Source organism: Gopherus evgoodei, chromosome 15, assembly GCF_007399415.2.
Source record: "Gopherus evgoodei ecotype Sinaloan lineage chromosome 15, rGopEvg1_v1.p, whole genome shotgun sequence".
Classification (NCBI taxonomy): domain Eukaryota; kingdom Metazoa; phylum Chordata; order Testudines; family Testudinidae; genus Gopherus; species Gopherus evgoodei.
In genome coordinates, this window is record NC_044336.1 from 5,965,961 (window position 1) to 5,987,394 (window position 21,434).

At 42.7% G+C, this 21,434-nt stretch overlaps 1 protein-coding gene across 4 annotated transcripts in view; it reads right to left on the reverse strand.

Moving 5' to 3' along the window:
• Positions 1-448: 448 nt before the first annotated feature.
• MYH10 (myosin heavy chain 10) overlaps positions 449-21,434 on the reverse strand; it is a 146,059-nt gene continuing 125,073 nt past the window's right edge. For all 4 annotated transcript variants that reach the window (XM_030534085.1, XM_030534083.1, XM_030534082.1 and 1 more), the window contains 14 exons: positions 20,370-20,576; positions 18,753-18,857; positions 15,315-15,467; positions 14,609-14,857; positions 13,397-13,609; positions 12,612-12,824; positions 10,858-11,019; positions 7,956-8,084; positions 6,544-6,632; positions 6,168-6,291; positions 5,836-6,044; positions 4,702-4,810; positions 3,535-3,707; positions 449-2,153 (listed from right to left, as the gene is read on the reverse strand). In XM_030534085.1, the coding sequence (XP_030389945.1) occupies positions 2,009-2,153; positions 3,535-3,707; positions 4,702-4,810; positions 5,836-6,044; positions 6,168-6,291; positions 6,544-6,632; positions 7,956-8,084; positions 10,858-11,019; positions 12,612-12,824; positions 13,397-13,609; positions 14,609-14,857; positions 15,315-15,467; positions 18,753-18,857; positions 20,370-20,576 (2,280 nt within the window). In that variant the 3' untranslated portion in view covers positions 449-2,008. The remainder of the gene's footprint in view (positions 2,154-3,534; positions 3,708-4,701; positions 4,811-5,835; positions 6,045-6,167; positions 6,292-6,543; positions 6,633-7,955; positions 8,085-10,857; positions 11,020-12,611; positions 12,825-13,396; positions 13,610-14,608; positions 14,858-15,314; positions 15,468-18,752; positions 18,858-20,369; positions 20,577-21,434) is intronic.

A 21,434-nucleotide genomic window follows, 5' to 3' on the forward strand; every position in this document is an offset into this window, starting at 1 on the left:
TATAAAGTATGAAGCCAGCAGTTCAGGACTCCAGTGGGAATTGCCAATGGATATTAACATGGAGTTCTTACACTGGAAATCTGAACTTCACCATCCAGAAAGACCTCAGCTTCAGTTAAAGGCCAGAATGGAGACAAATCACCACAAGTAGTGCACGGATGGTCATTTATAGAACAGATCCAGGTGGCTGCAGAATACCATGCATCTTCCCACTTGTGGATTTCTATTAAGTCCAAGGATTGGGCGTGCATTGAAAAGAACCTGCTAAAACTGGACTGGTAACCATGTCAAAAGCATAGAGCACCGGACTGGCCCTTTATACAAATCAAAACAGACTAGCTAACAGGAAGAAGGGAGACAGCAGCTGCCAAAGTCATATTCTTGTTTATTAAATCTATGGAGGCCTCAGGAGCTAACTTTTCTTGTAAGTAAATGGAGCAGGCATCAGTATCTATAATGAATAAATTTATTGTCTTACAAAAATCATCGTCTAGAAATATGGGTATACAAGAAAACAAGATATTTGCAGTCAGATGCCTGGTGGTCAACAGCCAGTTCAATTAAAAAATATCCAAACGCACAACAAAACCTTCGTAACAGATGTTAAAGCTTTTAACCCAAAGGAAAATCATGTTTTCAAGCACATTGCAGAGGGATGAGATTTCATACTTAACACTGATTCATCATCACTGAATATCAATACCACCACTTTGACTAGAGAGGTACATGATATGAAGCACAGTCAAAAATTAATACAGTAAATCATTGTTATATAGGCAAATTATATATGTAACATTGTCTTAGTACTGTAGTGTCTAAGGCACTTTCTGTAATGTCAGTTTTTCAGCTATTTAAACAAAAAGAATGTAGCTACTTGGTGTAACACTGTTCAAAATAAAAACCAAAGAAAGAATTCACATCCACTGGCGTGTCAACTCTCAGGCAGGCAATATCCATCTTTTAACCTCTAAACTACAGAGACTCCAAACAAGCCAAAAACATAGTACAGTACCGACCAGATGGTCCTGCTGCTTTAGGCTCAACAGCTGGTACGTGAGCCTGCTCTGTGTTACACAAGGCTGACTTGGGTATTTCTTAAACCTGCATCTCATGGCTGTGAAACTCCATCACATCAAAAGGAGCAGCAGCTATTCAGCTCCATGTTCTGAAGACTAATCAGCCAGCAGTTAAGTAAATTCCTATCCTGAGCATCTGTTCCATGTTTATTTTTTCCATGTTACTGGTGTTCATATTTTACTAGCCTTACTATGTACAGATGCCTTCGGACTGATATAGCAGGTCTGTACAGATGCGAGGTATTGTACAAATTAACGGTGATATATTCAATTTACCTGTAGTGCACAAGCACTAATTGATGAAGCAGATGCCAAGAACACTTCAAAATGATATGGCAGGTTAAAAATGGATACTATTCATTCAACTCTAGATTTCCCTCTGAACACTTCCAAGGCCTTTTCACAGTTTACTTGCTGATTGTGTGTTGCTTACAATAATTAGGAGAAAAAGAGGAGATACGGGAGCCGTTTGGTCTTCACAGTGTGCCAACAGATGTGTTACAGCTGAGGGCCATGTGAGCACAATAGAAATGGAAGGGTGTTATCTGTACAACAAAGCATGCATAGTAATAACAATGGGTCTGCCCCAACCAACTACTGCTTGGGAATGAAGTTTCTGAATTGATAAAAAAGTTGTATCCTTCACATGATGCTTTATAAAATGGCTTTACAAGGAATATCTGGAAAAGAGATGCACTGAACAGAGACAGTTTACTATATATAAAAAAGCAGTTGTACCTATATTGAAGCAGGGTACAGTATGGTGAGGCTACAGAGCCTTAAGACATAGTCGACCTGTGATAAGTGACCTTGTAGCATGCCAATATTACATAAGGCAGATTCACGGCCACAAGGCAGTTTGCTGGTCAGGTAAGTCCTTTGCATTCCACTATGTGTAAAAGGTCTCTGCATGCTAATGGTGTGACACGGCTCTACTCGGTTTGGGCGGGCTGCGTTTCATTGATGTCACTGCCTTTGCTTTCTGCATCGTCATCAGAAAGTTCCAGAGAAGCACCTTCAATATGCAGCTGGCGTCTACCAGATCGACTTGAAGGGAAGGTGATCGGGCCACCCCTCCTAGAAAAAACCACCAAATGATTGCTGAATGCAGGGCTGTGCTCACTCTCTAGCCTGTGGGGTGAATGGGTCACCTGGAAAGCCACCAAGAGGTATAGGGTGGAACCCAGAAGTCCTACCAAGTCATCCATCCTTCTAGTCACTAAATGCCTGGGCATCCTACACTAAGGAGGGTCCTGAAACCTTCACTAGGGCCAGTCCCTCTAAAGGCACTTTGTAACGAAGGTGTTTATTTCAGTGCAGACCACCTTCCCAAATGTCATGCCCTGCTTCTGGCTTACAAGGAATGGAGTTTAGTACATTTGTGGACATTTAATGGCCCCAGATGCAGGAACATCTAACAGTAGCAGGAAATGGGCTCAGTACTACAACACATTAATAGTGAGAAACACTGACTGCTAGCTAATGTTTGAGTTGGGGACAACAAATGCCGTACAGCCCTGCAACCTGACTGGAGCCAGATGGGATGCAAAGCGTCAGGCTTTGGATCGGGTCAGAAAAGGTTGGCTCTCCTCCCTTGCCCACAGAGTCAGTGCCATGAGGCTGTGCACCTCACACTAGCCGGCCATCACTACCTCATGACACTGCCGCACACGCACAGCCCAGCAGAGGGTGGTGGGTGGCAGGGCACGCAGCCACCAATGCATGCAGTGAGGCCGACCCCATGGGCAGGAGGGGGGCAGCACTGATTCGGGGAGGGTGAGGGGAAGAGAAAAGGGGAAGGGTTTAAAAAAATGAGGCCCGAGCAGATCTCCAAGATGCTATACGTTATAACGAGATCTGAGCTCCAAGCATTCCAGCATGACAAGCAGCAACTTTCGTCTGCACTGCAGCACTGCCACAGTCTTACAGCTGGCCAGTTCAGCTGCTCTGTGCCTTCCCCTCCCCCTGTACTTCAGACCACATGTCTTTCTTGATGTGCCAGAGAACCATTCCCAGAGAGGGCACTGAGCTGGATTCCAGCCAGGACAAGGCAGAAATAAATGGCTGGCTGTCACTTACATCAACCAGGAGCTGAGCCCCATCCCTGGCCCTTACAGCATTTCCACAGGAGGTTGGAATCAAATCATATGGACCAAAACCAACCCACCTGTCAGAGCCAGAGCCCGGAAGGTTTGGAGCTGACCGAATACAAGGACCTTCATGAGGATTTACTGATATTTCCCAATGTAGACCCTAGTACTCCAGATTCCAGTTTAAAGTTCCTGTAACATTACTGGCTCTGCTATGGCACTTCCAGACTGCTTCTAACAGACCCTGGCATCACGGAAACCTCCCACCGTGAGAGCGAGTTCCTGTAGCTACTTGAAAGCTTCACTGGGGTTTGTGAAGACCTCAGAGCGCCTTCCAGGGCCCAGGCCCGCAGACCAGCTCTGCTTACCTCAGCCTGTTTTTCAGAGTGCTGACTTCTCGGCTAAGGCCCTCATTGGCCTCCGTGGCATCGTCTAACTCACGCTGAAGTTTACGACGGGAGGCATTCACACGTGTCGCTTCCTCTTCAGCTTCCTCCAGCTGGCGTTTGAGCTGCTTCATCCTGGCATTAGCCTTCTCCATCTAGGGGAGAGAGCCAGGCTGTCAGCACAAAGCTCGACTAAGCAGAGAGCTGAGCAGCTGAATGAAGTTTTGGGGTAAGACAGAAAGGAAAGAGCTGAATTCTCGTCTTTCACGTTCAGCCTCGCTGGGGATTCTGATCGGGACGGGACAGAACGGGTTCACGTGTCAGTGTAGGACTGTCCTAGCCAGATGTCTCCTGAGTGAGTGAAGCTCCTCAAATGCATCCTGTGGAGCCCAGAGCTTAACTGACCAGACTATCATGCTATGCCAATCTCCAACTGAAGAGCTGCAATTCATTCTTGCAGAGACACCAGCTGTGTCCTACCTAGCAATGGGCTCTGCAGGATGTAAAGGAGAGGCCTGGAGATCACCCACACCTGCCAGGTGCACAGTTCCCTCCACCTCCAGTCCTGGCAGACCCACAGTGTTGTACTGATTGCAGCGTGGGAGCCTAACGGGGTTGCTGATGCCCAGCTCCCCACCTCAAGCAGGTGGGAGCAAGAGGCTACATCGTCACGACCATGCACAGAGGCTCCATCTGCCAGCAGCTTGCCTGTAGCTGCTGCTGGTGAGGTGTTTGGAGGGGAGATAGGGCCACTGTGAAGGCCCCTCAGGTGGCTGGGGAGACCACAGAAAACACCACCTCAGGGGATGGAGGAAGGAGAAAGAAGGCCCACGAGTTCCCAGCAGAAGCAGACAGCATAAAAGCTGTGCAGCTGGAGACAGGAAGCATGGAACTACCCAACAGCTCCACCTGGATTTGCGGAGGGCCGCTGTGAGAACTTCGACCGTGGGCTATATTCTCATTGGGACTCATCAGCAAACATTTGAACAGGGTTTGTTTTATGTCTGGTGTGGGGGTTTTGCTGCAGGAGTTTCCAGGGAGTATTCTATCCTCCAGGCTGATTGTGGGGCAGCAGTTGTGCTCTGGGAAGAGCCTCAAATACATCTGCAGGAGTTTGGGTTTGGAGCATGGCTATGCACCTTTGCTTACCTGTTCTTTGTACTGGTCTGCATGCCGACGCTCATCTTCCACCTGCATGAAGACTTCTTTCAGTTTCTTCTCTGTACGACGTACCAGCTTGTTAGCAGCTGCTCTTTCCCTAAGAAAACAGAGCGTTAACATCAGGATCAATCAGCCTGGGAATTTTACACATTGGTTCACCTATAGCAGCGTTCTCTTTCCAGAGCACAACTATAACACACGTGGAGTTTGGTGCTAGCACATCCAGATCTGAGTCACACTCTGGAGCACAAATGGGTTTGATTTCTAAGTACCTTTCTAAAATACTATCTTGTAATTGTGTTGGTTGTAACTGAAGGATCTAATCTGTCAGCACGGCAGCAGAGTGGGCTTGGCTGTCCCATGCTAAAACCAGGGGTGCTTGTTCACTGTGGTGGGGCTCAGTTGCGGTGCTTTAACAAGGGCATCTGCTAACCTTCTGCAGAAGAGAGATGGTTTATGGTCCTCCTCCACACCTAAAATACAACAGTGGATGGAGGGAAACGGACTGAAGATTTAGAGAGGATGGTCTTATCACAGGGAGAAATTATGGTCCTAAAAGAGAAGGCTGATTTTTTCCCTAGAGCCAGGCTGCCTTGTCCTTGGACAGGACATTAAAAGCCATCCTTACCTCAGAAAGAACCACAATACCAAAAATAATGAGATGTTAATGGACTGCCCATTGCACACACTTCCTAATCCAGGTTGTCAGAGGGTTGTGGGGGTGGGTGCTATCAAATTTCCGAGGTCTGTGTCACTGGCTGTGCAAGATGCTTATATGGCTGCACCACACTGTGGGATCCACTGTATTACCGCAAACAGCATCACAAGGAGGCCCCACACCCAGCTAGTCTGGGGAAAGAATCAGTTCAACAGTTTCCTCTGTACAGGGAATTGACCTTGAAACCCAGATAAGGTGAACACAATGTAAAGCTTGCATCTTTTTATGCTGTTCAGTCCAAGAGTGTCCCTTCAGCAACTGAGTTCTAGCTAAGAAAATCCAGTTGCTGGGGCTGAGATGGGAACATTTAGTACCTATGAGAAGTCCTCCTAGCGCCATGGAAGTTTCAAATAACCAGTGTTGCCTGTATTTACTTGGAATACCAAACAACCATCTCTTCTTACTTTGCTTCCTGCTCAAGCTGTTCCTCTAGCTGCCCAATCTTCGCTTCCAGAGCGGAAATGGTTGCCTTGAATTTAGACTTCACAGATCCCTCTAGCTCCTGCAGCTTGGCTTTCAGTTCTTTGTTCTGTCTCTCCAGCTGCTGGCGTGCGTTTTCACTCTTCTGGGCAGCACTCCGTTCTCCTGCCAGCTCAGAGTTGAGTGTATCAACCTTTGGGATGGCAAGAAGAGCCAGTCATCTGGCAACATTCAAAGCCTTCATTCATCATCTTTTATACTGTACACTTAAGGGAGATAAAAGTGCCCAAAGCAGCATGTGCCAAAGGTACTTCACCTGCAGTGTGGTCTTCCTGAACCGGTCATTGAGGAGTTCCATATTGCTCTGTTCCTCTTCCAGTTCTTCCTCCAGCTGTGCAATACGGGCTTCCAGACGGCGCTTTTCATCCAGCAAAGCTGATCTGGAGTGTGAAAGCAAGCATAGGGGACATTACATGGTCCAACCAAGTAATGCAGTAATTACCTCCACTTGCTTTTAATAACTCAGCAAACTCTCTCCCGATGCTGCAGTGCCTATGCTAGTCATTCCCTTCAATCAGGAAAACAGTGAACCAAGAGGTTAGTGTGGGGCATGCAAGTGCATTAGTAGAAGACACAGTCATTGCTGCTTATAAAGAGCCTTGGACAGGATGACAGTCCGTTTGGTGACTCACTTTCCAGAAGCACTGTTTGCAATCTCATCAGCCAGCTCATCCCTCTCTTGTTCAGCATGGCGACGAGCTCTTTCCGAGGCAGCAAGATCCTGCAAGGGGTCACGAGAAGATTCATTTGCTTATTTAATACGCAGACTAAAATAGCACTGGTGATTTCAGAGCTCTGCCAACATTAATTCAGCTCCCCAATACCATCAGGAGACAGTGAAGTGCTAGTATGTGACCTGCAGATAGTCACACCATCAGTCAGCAAAAAAAGCCAGGAACAGAATGCAGGAAGTCATGCTCCCTCCCTTGTTCCAACCACTAGCTCACACTCCCAGTCTGTCGCTAATGGCTTCTTCACAACTGCAGCGGATTTACATCCCTTAACCCTAAATGGAAAATACTGTAGTATCTTAGATTGATCTTTAATTATGTCAATTACCTTCCAGCTCTCTTGTTAATACATCGATATCTTGAATCAATTTTATTATTCATTATTATTATTAAATAATATTATTATTCATACTGCATTACTGGTTCTCTTTATGGAAAAGAGTCTTAATTTTTGAAGCTCATGAGAAATAAACACCCCCTAAACAGTCATTTACAAAGCTGCAGAAGAGTCTTTGTTTGTCAGATATTACAATAAGCATACGCAATCATGGCAAAACTAAAACTAAAAGGCACACGCTTCTCAGGTTCTCTCTGTGGCCCACAACATGGGGCTTGGCCACACTCGAAACTCCAAAGCGCTACCGTGGGAGCGCTCCCGCGGCAGCACTTTGAAGTGTGAGTGTGGTCATGGCACCAGCACTGGGAGAGAGCTCTCCCAGCACTGCAGGTACTCCACCTCCCCGAGGGGATTTAGCTTACAGTGCTGGGAGCCATGCTCCCAGCACTGGGGCACTGTTTACATTGGCGCTTTACAGTGCTGTAACTTGCAGCGCTCGGGGTGTTTTTTCACACCCCGAGCGAGAAAGTTGCAGTGCTGTAAAGCTCCAGTGTAGCCAAAGCCTTAGTAGTTAGCACAACCAGTGTCAGGAAAACTTCAAATATATTCTACAATGCTGCATTAGTATATTTTCTGTATCCATGTTATGAGGCTTTAAAAGATTCCTGTGCATTTACCAAACTAATTCTCTATTAGTAATACTGATGTTCTGCATTTCAAGCACCTGCCATCACAGAAACATCTGAGCACTTTGAAATCAATACAGCCTCATGTCCCCTCACGGGGTAGGACAGTATCTTTGTTACACATGTGGGGAAACGAAGCATGGAAAGATTAAATGACAGCCAAGGTCACACAGGCTACTCACAGCAGAGCTGAAAGAGAACCCAGATCTCCTGCTTCCCAATCCAGTGTTCTAATCACCAGACAGGTGTACAGAACATACATGCTGCTCACAAAGGCAACTAAATCATACCTCTTGGAGTTGGAGTATTTCTGCTTCAAGGCCTTTCAACTTCTTTTCGTTCTCCTTGGACTGAGCAAAGATCTCATCTCTGGATGCACGGGCCTCTTCCAGCTCCCGCTGATAGTCTTTCATCTGAGCCTGGAATTTAAGAGAGGGAAAAACCATCATCTGTAAGAGGATAAGTGCAGGAATTTGCTATAATCCCTTTGGGAGTTCAGCATTTAGTAAATGAGAGTACACACACAGAAGGGGCCTAGTCCTACTTACTGTTTGAGATCACTGTTCATTGTAACCCCAAAACACATATTTTTGGTCTCATACTCCACCACTGGATTCTATCCAACTTTTCGTGTTTATTTTTAATAAAGAAATAGGGCTACAGAAAAAAAAAGCCTGCTTAAACTTGAGTGATAAAAATTGGCAGGAATTCTATTGAGATCTCATGCTTTCAAATGGCTTGGGGAGAAAAAAGGTTTGATTTACCTAAATTGACTGAAAAATGTTGTTATGAACATTGTAATAGAAAATGTTCTCAGGTCTGTAGATGCACAAAAAGATCCATTAGTCTGAATGTGTGACATTAAATTTAGCAAAATATAGTTTTAGAGTGTGTACTTAATGTTCTGAACATTACAGCTACTGATCAGATTTTCCATAAACTTGGCTTGACTGTGGAGATTGTTAGATCCCAAAAAACAACTCAAACTTCAATTTCCTTTAAGAAAAATGGCACTAAATTGTTTTAAAGTGATGGATGCAAGCCAAAATCTGCAAGCCATGGGACCACTTAGTTTATACATACCTAAAAGAATACACAGCAGTACACGTTAGGGTATAGAACCGCACATTTGGCTTGCCCTACTAAAATCTAGTCCAACTTTGATGCTGTCATGTACCTGGTTTTTTGTGTGATATAAAGAGATGTCAAACTTTACACAGTTGGGAGGTTCTGAAATTAGGAATCTAATCCTTAAACATTCAGGTAAGAAAAGTTGTGTCTCACTGTAAAACCTTAGGTTGCACTTCATGCTTCCTCTGTATACTGGAACCATGCATAAAATGCTCAGAGATTCGGAGTCAATAGCTATATTACAAATAAAAATACATTAAAGATATTAAGATTGCGAATCACTCCATTACCAGAATTGAGATTGCTTATCCAGTCTCAGTTCCCTTCTCAGCTCTTTATCTGAGATGCCTTCCCCACAGCCTCCAAGCACCCCTACGCCCACATTCCCTGCCCTGACTAGCTCCCTGTCCTAGTCTTTGTCCAGTGTGTTTCCCCACCAATCCAGCTCTCTGCCCAGCCAGTCCCAGGTCTCCCCTCCATTCCCACATCCCGGCTCTTGGTCAGAGCCATTTCCCCTTCCCCCTCCAACCACAGGATCCCAGTCCTCCCCCCTACCCAAACTCCCAGTATCTTCTCCTTCCACCCAGTCTGACAATTGTCCCCTCTGCGTTTAGAGGAAGAACCTGCCTGAACCACACGAGGGCTACGTCTACACTACAGCATAAAATCAAAATTACTAAAACCGGTTTTATAAAACCGATATTATAAAATCGATTTTATGCGTCCACACTAGGGCACATTAATTCGGTGGTGTGCGTCCATGGTCCTAGTCTACCATCGATTTCCGGAGGGGTGCACTCTGGGTAGCTACATTAAAGGAATGAGACCAATAACTTCGATTTCAGTCCACACTAACCCTAAATCGATATAGTAATATCGATTTTAGGGTTACTCCTCTTGTTGGGGAGGAGTACAGAAATCGATTTTAAGAGCCCTTAAAATCGATTTAAAGTGCCTTGTAGTGTGGACGGGTACAGAGTTAAATTGATTTAACGCTGTTTAAATCGATTTAACGGTGTAGTGTGGACCAGGCCTGCCTGGGTGCAGCAGTGGAGCACTGAGAGCACAGGAGAGACAGGCTACTTGCTCTCAGTTCCGGTGCCTAGACCCGGACCCAGACCCAGACCAAAGCAGCCAGGAACTGCAATTGCAGAGGAAGTCCTGTTTATGTCCCTACTGCCCAAGACTGGAGCATGTTCAGTGTGGACAGAATCTTCAGGGAATTTAAGCTGCAATGCTCCAGCTAGTCTCTACTGAGAATGCGAGACCTGTGATGTTTCAAAGGTTTACCACGTGGCCAAATTTAGGCAAATTTTCAAAGGGATGGGAAAGGCACATCCCTGACAAAAAAAAAAGTCATTTCTGCCCTTCCTTCTCCAAATTTCAAACCTTGTTCCAAAGCATGAGGGCACGAGAGCTTTTCAAAGAAAAGGTCACCAGAATTATTACTACAAAAAAAAAAAACAAAAAAAAAAACAAAAAAAAAACACAAACACACCACCATGGGCAAAGCTATGCATCTTCTCCCAGTCTCATTTTTGGAAATGCCTGAACAGTTTCAGCCAAAACTTTCCAAAAACGGTTCAGCTTGAGACAGACACCCAGCCTGGAAAATTTCAGGCCAAATAGTTGGACAAAGTGATAAGCAACTCAGAACAGGACAGTATAATGAGAAGTGCTGGGCAACCTTAATACGCAGTGTTACCAGCCCCACCTAGCACATTTGAACACACATTCTCAAGTCACTGCTCAGCTATTAATCAGTTATTTTGATCTGGTTGTTTTATGAGGTCCTTGGGTGGGGAGAAGAGATATTTAACTGAGTCCTTTACACAAAATACTGAAATAAGGCAATTTTAACCATGCTCATTGACAAACACACTGATGAACTGAAATTACAGACACTGTTGCAATATGCTGAAGGAAGCGGCCTCCAGGGGCAAGAATGAAGCTTGAGAATAGGGAGCTGTTCTCACCCTCAGACTGCAAGGAAACTTGACCAAAAGCAGCACTCTAAAGCAAGAAAGACTCCAAATTCATTCATGGATTGGCTTCACACACCTGCAGTTTGCGCAGCTGTTTGATTGCTTCATCTCGAGCCTTATTTCCAGCTTCTATCTGAGCTTCAAGGTCTTTGAGATCCATCTCCATTTTTTTCTTGGAAGCTACAGCAAGAGCCTTCTGTTTGCGCTCATCCTCCAATTCCGTTTCAAGCTCCCGCACCTGTGAAGTGACAGAGGCTCTGTTACTGAAATGGGAAAACCCAAGGAGATCTCGGAATGAATCTAAAAGGATAAGAACCAAGGAAGGTCTTGATAACACATGGAGTGACATGAGAAAAGCTCAGCTCTTGATCATTATCCAGTTGACAATACTACAAAAGGTAAGTTTGAGGGAGAAAGCCCATACACAACTTATGGAAATCTTGACAGCTTGTGATCTCTGCAGAAGTTTTTGCAACGAGAAGCAAAGCAACATCTCAAAGCAAACATGACCTCCAGGGAATTTCTGAAGTACTTCTGAAAATTCATACGCTAAACATCCTATGGACTAAAAAAAAACAAAAAACAAAAACAGTTCTACCCGTTCAACTGCTTCATGATCAATTTTCTGATCAGTGTGTCTACCTTCTTTGTTCCAGCGCAGAAACTAATATTTCAGCTTATTAAACTGCTCTTACACAAAACAATAGAATAACCTGAACATTTTTAATACAGAATTATAATTAAATGGTTACTTCAGGCACATCTGTCACCAACACATACAGTAAGACATTGTACCCCACCATAATTATTCAAAGCAAAAACGAAGAGCAATTTAAGTAGTATCAAATATATGAGCAACCAGCCAACAGTAAGACAAAATAGATTAACAAGTTATGCAACAATGTTAAAATTGAGCCAGAAAACTTGGTTGTTACAGAGGATAGTGAAAGGAAACACACAAAACTGACTTTGTTGTATACTGAATCGAATTTAGTATTTTATATTAGAATGTCAAGAGCTCTTTTCCAGTGGTGATACAGCAATTTGCATGCTTACAGCAGAATGAGGTAGGGAGCCTAAAAAAAAAAAAAAAAAAAAGACCTCTCTGTCCATTGTTTATAACATTCCCGTAGAAGCTGGAATCGGGCCAGTGTTTCCAACTCTCACAATTTTATCAAGAGTTTGGGGATATCTGATGCTTTTCTTTAAGACCCAGCTCCTTGAGTCATGTGATTATGGGACTGCTTTAATTTTAAAGAAAAAAAAAGCAAGTTTCTAGCCCTCATTGTTCTGGAGAAAAGCTTGAGAATGAATTCAAAAGCCTGTTACATTAGAAGACAAATATGAACCTAAAAACTTCTTTGAAAATCTCATTATTTTTAAGACATCTCAGTGTTTTGGGGCCTGACACAATAGTTCAATGCTAGGGGTTGGCAATCCTGTGATTCCTTTTCCAATTTTCATTAAGGGAATAGTTTTAGTAAGGTCACACCAAAAAAGTGCATTTTTGTAAGTGACTTGTTAGTAGTTTGGATTTATAAAGACATTTCCAGTCTAAAAAGATAGACAAAATGGAAAGAACAGCCAAGTAGAAAAAGTGTCCCCTTAAGAAATTCAAATCAAACATGCTACACTACATGTACTGGAGGTTTTGTGCTAATCTGTCATGCAGACTGTGTAAAGATCAGTGCTTAAGAGCTCCGTAGGGCAGGAACATTACACAAACCTTGAGGGACATCCCAACTTTTAGGTAATAAGAAAATCAATTAACCATGTTTGCTTAGTTTGCTTACTACAGTTGCTCTCAAAAGCTTGTTTAGTAGAGGATACCTGTTTAACCAGCATCCGCTTCTTCTCTTCATTCTGTTCATCTCTGGCCTGTAGGTCTCTCTCAAACTGGGCCTTCATAGCTTGCATGTTCACTTCCAGGCGAAGCTTGGCATCTTCTGTGGCCTGAAGCTCATCTTCCAGTTCTTCTAGCTGGGTCCTCATCTCTTCAACCTGCTGCTCTAAGGTTCGCTTGGACTTTTCCAGTTCATGGACCTAAAACACAAGCATGAAGCAGACACCATCTGTGTTATTCTGACAATAGTAATGGTATGATTGCAAAATAGAGGATTATATGAGATCAATAAGATATTGAGTCCTTTGTTAGCACTCATTTAACTCTGGTTGTCCTACACTAACCCAGAATAAACTAAGAAAAACTCATTCTTAAATCTGTATTAAGAACAACCCAGACCAGCAGATGAAGATTTAACTGTCTGATAAACAGAAGGAAACTAGCAGCTGCATAGTCAGCGATTCAGAGTATCCCAAAAACAAAGCTAGTAAGGTAACAACTTTTTAATCGAGCATAAGGATAACAGTCAATCATCTGATCCGTCTCTCCTACTTACCATGTCTGTGAATGTTGCAGAAATGCCTGGCATTGGTGAATACCGATTAGCTTCCAGAGTATTAAATTCTTTAGGTATTTTAAGGTACAGCTCTTAAATATCAAGGTTTCAGACTTGCAATTTTTACTATCTAGTATTAGTTTCTTTGTACAAAGGGGCTTTACTATTTTATCCCCTTCACGCAATGCAGCACACGAGAGGTGGAAAAATACTTACATTTTTGCCCACATCATCTTTGGAGCTCATTAAGTCCTCCATGTCTGCACGCAACTGCTTATTCTGCCTCTCAAATTCTTCTTTAGCCTCCAGGGCTTCTTCTAAAGCTCGCGCCAGAGACAGTGCCTTGGTCTCCTTCTCTCTAGCTTCTGCCTCTGCCCGGTCCCGCTCCTCTGCGTAGCGAGCAGAAATGTTCTTTTCTTCCGCCAGCATCTGAAACCATCAATACAAGTTTCAAATATAAATCTATAAGAAAATTGATCAGAAGGACACTCACGGAAGTTTCAACGAACAGGTTAATGCTCTCATGTTACCTGGCACCTTATTATTCTGTCTACAACGTCAACTCTTGGTCAAGGGGCTTTGGCATGAGATAGTCCCTATTTTATCACTCAAAACATAGCAGTCTGAAAATAAAGGGAGTTTGTATCTATGCTCTAGGAACTGGCTCAGAGCCTCAGTTTTATATTCCTCCTTCAGTTTTCATGACTTTAACTGTCTTGGGGGATTCTGATGGATTTTTTGAGAAAGGACAAGTCAAACTCTAGCATGGCTATAAGCTCCTACTTAAGAGACATTTCACTTTTTCACAGACCTATCTGACCAGAATGGAAAGCACCAAGATAGCTTCAGTGAGCTGAGCACCTATTACAAAAGTTGTCCCCTGTGAAAAGCTGACATTGTAATAGCCAACTGAGTCCATACAAAATATTGTGTTTCTATTTAGCGGTCTCCCTTAAAAAGTCTTGGAGTAGTTAACACATGACTAAGGCTTTACATACTACCATTTCTTTGCCTTGGTCTACACAGAATTAGGTCGAAGCAAGACAGCTTACGTCAACTTAAGTGTCTACACTTAAAATTTAATTCCCACTAACAAAACTCGCCCACTATACTGACTTAACTCCACCTACACGAAAGGCAAAGTGCCAAGGTTGATGTAGTTAGGTCGACACAGCGTCAGTGTAGACGCTGCATTGCTGACTGTCACTGGCTTTCAGAAGCCGTCCCACAATGCCCCACACTAACAGTTCAATCCATACAAGTGCACCTGAGGATGCTCACTGCCAAAACAAGGAGCAAAGTGTAGACACACACAAGTGATGTAATAACTGCGGCGACTATATACTGATGCAACTTAGTTCAACATAATTCTGTAAAGCAGATGTGGCCTTAATGTTGAAGGCAGAAGTGAGACCAGGGTTAGAGTACCTGATCAAACTTCTTCTGTTTTTTCTCCAAGTTGGAGACAATTTGGCGCTGATGATCCAGGTCCACTATCAAGTCATCCAGCTCCTGCTGCAGGCGATTCTTGGTCTTTTCCAGTTTATCATAAGCTATTGCCTTCTCCTCTAGACGTTGGCTCAAAGCCTCTATATCCTTCAGCAATTTCTTCTTATTTTCCTCCAAACCTTCAATAGTTCCCATATCGTCATCTACCTTCTTCTTGGCATCAGCCAGCTAAAGTTTTACAGAATACAATAAAGTGGTTTCTTAGAACTTCTTAATGTTCAAAGCTATTAACAGGATAGAATAAAAATGCAGTTACGCCTCCACAATGCAAAGAAAGTAACGTATATTACACTGGGGGAAACCCACAAGAACAAAAACAGCTATTTCTGATTAAGCAAGGTACAAACAAAATGATGATTCAACAACGTATTAAAAGGTATGAAGCCTTATATGCTGTGACAGTTAAATCTGCCCAAATTCACTCAGGTACTGAAATCTTACTTTATTACAAAATGTTTACACTTCAGTGGACAAAGATCAGTGAAAAATTATTTGACAATTCAGCCTAAGTTTTGTCCCAACTGAGAATGAAATACTGCCTGGCAGAAGTTGTAATACATTTCACTGTCATCACACTGAATTTGTGGGCCACACTAATGACCTACCGCTTCCAATAGCATCATACCTGCAATTGCAGGGCGAGCATCTGTTTCTCCAAATTCTTCCTGGCCTCCTCCTCCTCTTCCTGCTGCTCTTGTAGGTTGTTCTTCTCTTCCTCCAGCTGCCTAATCCTACTGCTCAAGTTCAATTTCTGGCGGGTTTCCTCCTGAAGAAGCTCCTGTTGGCATGAAAATAATTCATCTTGAATTTCACCCTTTGCTGATAGTATTTAAATCTGGCCTTAAGCTGAGCTGACGTCCAATACTGTTTTTAACAAGCCCTTTGTTTCGGGTTGGGGTGGGGGAATTAGAGGGGATGCTTGAAAGAAAATAGTATTTTAAGTCAGCTTTATTTTCCTGAATACTGTTTGATCTGAAGAGATTCAATACCCCTCTAATTTGCTAATATCAGGTCCATCACTCACAGCTCTAAGAAGTTTAATTAAAATCTAGTTTCATGGCCAAAAGGTCATCTTAAATTGGTACAGCTTAATAATACATAGTGGTATGCAGAACTAAGCCATCTTTCAAACAGAAAAAAAATTACATGAGATAAAAGGAGAATTGTTTTAAAATTGCAAGATCTGGTTATGCTGCTTAGCTGGCACTACCCAGCACCTGCTAGAATATCATTACATCTATAATGAATTTTAATCAGAACACACTGCTTTTCTTGTGGGGAGAGGTTTATTTGTGTCGTGCTCTTACACTCCTATACTTCTCTTCCTATTTAAAAAAAACACTTGTCTGAACAGCAAAACTGGCTAAAGATTGAGACCTGAAAGGACAAAAAGTGGAGAAATCGCTTGATTGAGCAGGGTGGGAATCAACTCCACTAAGTGATAAAAACACTTACATGCTCCATAGGCAGCGTTTAAGATCGTAACAGCCTAGTGAAGCCACCTGCCCTCGGACACATCACAACCTTATCTTCACAAGCCCCATGGTGAGGCCAGTAAGTGGCTGGGTTAGAAAAGCTTCCTGATGTCAGATGGCCTTAACGAAGACATGGCCCTATTGGGTCAGACCATCAGTCTCTCTAGTCCTGCATCTGTCAGTGGCAAGTCCCAAGACACTTCAGAGGGAGGTGCAAGGAACTCCACCGTAGAGAATTCTAGAACAGCGTACCCACACAGGCAGGGTCTTCCTAATACCCATTAAATAGTGAAGCCTGAGGCCTAACAGCACTGACATTACATGGGGTTAAAAATGCAACTGTGTATGTTCATTTATGTAAATGCTCACTTTTCGTTTAAATCCTACTTAATCTAATCTGCCATAATGGTCCCCCTTAAGTCATAGAATATCAGGGTTGAAGGGACCTCAGGAGGTCACCTAGTCCAACCCCCTGCTCAAAGCAGGACCAATTCCCGACTAAATCATCCCTACCAGGGCTTTGTCAAGCCTGACCTTAAAAACCTCTAAGGAAAGAGATTCTACCATCTCCCTAGGTATCCCATTCCAGTGCTTCACCACTCCGAGTGAAAAAGTTTTTCCTGGTCCAACCTAAACCTTCCAACTGCAACTTGAGACCATTACTCCTTGTTCTGTCCTCTGCTATCACTGAGAACAGTCTAGCTCCATCCTCTTTGGAACCCCCTTTCAGGTAGTTGAAAGCAGCTATCAAATCCCCCCTCATTCTTCTCTTCTGAAGACTAAACAATCCCAGTTCCCTAGCCTCTCCTCATAAAAGTCATGTGCTCCAGCCCCCTAATCATTTTTGTTGCCCTCCGCTGGACTCTTTCCAATTTTTCTACATCCTTCTTGTAGTATGGGGCCCAAAACTGGACACAGTACTCCAGATGAGGTCTCACCAATGTCGAATAGAGGGGAATGATCACGTCCCTTGATTTGCTGGCAATGCCCCTATTTGTACAGCCTAAAATGCCGTTAGCCTTCTTGGCAACAAGGGCACACTGTTGACTCATATCCAGCTTCTCATCCACTGTAACCCCTAGGTCCTTTTCTGCAGAACTGCTTCCTAGTCATTCAGTCCCTAGTCTGTAGCAGTGAATGGGATTCCTTCTGATTTTCCTCAGTTGTCTCTGGTCTTGGCTAACAAATTGTGTCATTGGCAAATTCAGTCACCTCATTTCTGACCTTTTCCAGATCACTCAGTCAAATTCCTTATTAAGGTTTTACTACAATTATAAGTGACCATATCTGTTTTCTGTCTCAACCTGTTTGTAATCTATGACAACACTTCACATCTTGTCTTCAAGGACCATGACTTAACTTTCCTTGTCAGTTTTTCATGAGGGATTTTTGACAAAAGATTTTTTGAAAGTTCAAGTTCTAAAGAGGTTTTTCTTAATAGTTTATTTTGGGGAAATGTACAGCACAATTCTGCATTATAGAGGCCACGCTGTTTTGTCTCTTGAGCTAATGGAATTATGACAATTTTCATCTGCTGAGGATCTGCACCAATAGTATGTATCTGTGGGACAAGAGTAATGGGAGAAAAGACTAGGGAGGCAGGAAGGAAGGCAACAAAATCCTGTTGATTTCAGCATGTTTCAAAGTTTTGTTACATTCCACAAAGTTAAGTTTCAAAATTGTCAGGGGCTGACTATGCCCGCTCCCCCAATTCACCTCAAAATTTCAAGTCTAACTGCAATCATTTAAATGCTAACGTTTTTACATATATTTTCTCTATTTTCCTTTATTCAAGGGGAAATTAAATGCACACAAATTCTTTATTGACAATGGCTGTAAAGAATGTACATAACCTTTCATGTATATTAACCCAAAACAAACACCAGGGCTAGGTAATTTTAAGATCTCAAGTTATTGGGGTGGGTTGGGGGGAGGAGGAGAAAGACACTCTCCTTTATGCCTTACAGATGCCGAAGGACCTGGTTTACATGAACATTTTACGTACTGGCTTAGTAAAGCTTACGGACTCATCCTTGGTAGAACATAAAACACTAAGTAAACCTTACTGAGAGGGCAAAATCTAGTAAGTAGCAACTCTAGTCTGCCATGAAAAGTCAGTTTTTTCCCCAGACATTCAAAGGCCAGAAGGGATTTCTGATCATCTAGTCTGAGCGCCTGCATAACACAGGTCATTGGACTTCCCAAAAATAATTTCTTTTGAACTGGAGAATTCCCTTTGAACTAGAGCTCCCAATGTAGATGAATAGTCAGCAAAATAGTACATATTTCAGTGCACAGTGGCTCATCTGAGCCAGTGCAGGGATTATTTGCGTAGACCAAGGATTTCTGGCCCACAGGGAAAGTTATTGATGGGAGGGGAAACAGAGTGATATCAGTGTCATACCCAATTCAAAAAGCTAAGCAAATGTGGATACTGAGGTTCCTCACAAAGCCTTCTAGAGTGAGCTCTGAGTGGTGCTGGAAGAGGAGATAGACCCTGAGTTTTCAGTTGCACAGCTGAACGTTTCTACTGATGAACACACGTTCAGTGTTAAAAACTGGGTTCTTACTACAACTGAAAAACACACCTGTGTATCTTGAAGCTGAGACTCCAGACCTGCCGCATCTTTGGCAAACTTTATGCCTTTCTTCTCTGCTTCCTCCAGGAGGCTTGAGACATTGTCCAGCTCATTCTGCAAAGCAAGCAAGCAATCTAAAGGTAACACAAGCAGCTGGTCTGCTGTAGCAGCTGTACCCTGCTGAGAGCTGTGAGTGCAAAAGACAACACCACTCAAAATATACCAAGCATGAAAGCTAAGGCAATGAGAGCTCCAGGTACAAAGATGTCCCCAGGTAATAATTTTAACCAAATTTTACATTGTTAAGTTGAATGTCAATTATGACTTTAAACAATAAATCTCTTAAATGCATGCTTACATCCCACTGCTGTTGAGAGAACAATCCCATAACCACTTTTGTATTCACATTTTACTTTTGGTAATATTGCGATTAGTATTTTAAATGGTATTACAGGGCTGCCTTATGGGATCTACCACTGTCCATGGATTCCCAAGTGACAGCAGGGTCCAGAGGCTGCAACCTTTCCATGTAAATTCCTGGAAACTGTCAACACTTGCTATTTCCAGGATGTGCTACCATAATGCACCCTACTTGGGGCTACTCAAGGACTACTTTGGAGTTTCAGATAGTATGAAATGAAGCCACTCACCTTTGAGAAAGATTAAGGTGTTTTACCTAAATAAAAGACCCTGCATTGTACTGGCTCTGAAACAATTACAAATGCAATTCAGGGCACTAGCTTTTGTATACAGAGCTGTAAATTGCTTGGAAGCTTCTCTCTCAAAGACCATCTCTTTCCTTTGCCCTATTTGATAGCTGTGATGAGCCAGACTTGAAACCCTGGTAACTGCGTACTCTCACTACAGGCATTTCTGCTTTGGACTTCACTCTTTTGATGTTCAGTAGAGACCAAGGCTGGGGCTTTTAAGATACGGTGCAAAACAACTGTTCGATGGAGCTTTTTGCATATTTAAATCAACAGCTTAATCTATGTTTATAATCACTGTGCAAGAGATGGCAAGTGTGAGATTTATTGGCCAGCTGCTAACGATAGTTAATTTTGTAACCAACCGCAGATAACAACAATACGAATAATACGACCTGTAATTAACTGAATAAAGATAAAGTTTTATATTGGTAAAATGTTCCATATTTTTAATATTTAGGAAGTGCCTAACAATTTTTAAAACTGTCTTGGGTTGTTTACCCGATTTTTACATAAACTTCTCTTGTACTCTGCAGAAAAGCTTTACATATTTTTCATCTATTTCCATTTTACAGAAGTCAATGGAGTTTTATTAGGAGAAATTCCAAGTCTGGATTTAAAAAAAAAAAAAAATAATAATCAAAAACAAAAACAGTTTCAAAGTTTTGTAAACTACACTGTGACTAAGCAGAATCATTTCAAGAGTCTATTTGTAGATTCAGGTTTCACACTGACCGTATACCATACACAGATCTCAGTCATTGCAAGGTTTGTTTTTGCAGAGTCCTTTGATTTTAGCAGGTGATGCAAGCCTAAATTCAATGGGGTGTTTTGAAAGTTTATCTATGTTTTCCAATTAAGAGGTTAGGATTTTGTGGTTGTAAGAACATGCCAGAGAAGAGACCAATTTCAATCTTACCTGCAGTTTGTTAGCCTTTTCTGCCAGCTCTGCCCTAATCCTCTCTCCTTCTGACACTTTGGCATGTAGTTCCTGTACCTGAGCATCTAGCTTCTTCCTCTTGTGCTCAGACTCTGCTTTGACCTGCTGCAATACCTTCACCTCACAGGCTAGCTCCTTGTTGTCAGTCTCTAGGCCTTGCTTGTTCTTTTCAAGATTTGCTTTGAACTAGGAAAGCACAAAATAAAAGTGCATCACTAAATATAGCACTTCACATTATTCTCTGTCAGGCACTTTCCTACAAAACATTTGACCTCAAAAAACATTTTTAAACTCAAGTGGCAATGGAGCCCAATGCGAGTGTTAGCAGCTTCACACATCAGCGCAGGACCCTTGGGTAAAACTGCAGGTATTTTCCCATCCTTGCTATCTGCTTATCCAAAAAGAGTTTTAAATTAACGAAGTATATTAAGCATTAAAGTTGTTCAGGTGGATCAGCTACATTTCCACCACATTACTTAATGCTGTAGTTCCCACTCACAAGAATTTTGCCTTTCCAAAAGAGAAATTGCTGCAGTATTCCTTATGTTTAACATAGAAAAAAATACAGTAATGTTAATTATTTGCAAAGGAATTAGTGAATTATGACTGTAGTTAAACAGACTTTGGCACACTAGACTTGGCAGCATTTGGAACAATTTCACTTTTGAACAAGATACTGTAGCTGCTACTAGAAGACATTGTTATGCAAATGTAACTAACAAGAGTGAGTCCTCATCCTGGCTGCTAGAGTGACAGCTATCATAAAAATGGTCACAGTTCAAGGTAACTGCACATGTATTCCCTGTGTATGGCCCAGCAACGGCACCCAGTCCAGACTTCTGGCTCCCAGTTATTACCTCTTGCGTGGAAATCTAAATCCCTCCCCCTTCTAACCAGTTCCCGGACTATACCGTGACGTGACATCCCGAGCAAAGACAGACCACTTAAGCAGGCCTGCATTGCTTCTTTTCTCGGTGTAACTGCCACTTAAGCTGCCACACCGCTCTTTCTAAGCAAACTCATTTATTCTTAATGTAAAAGCGT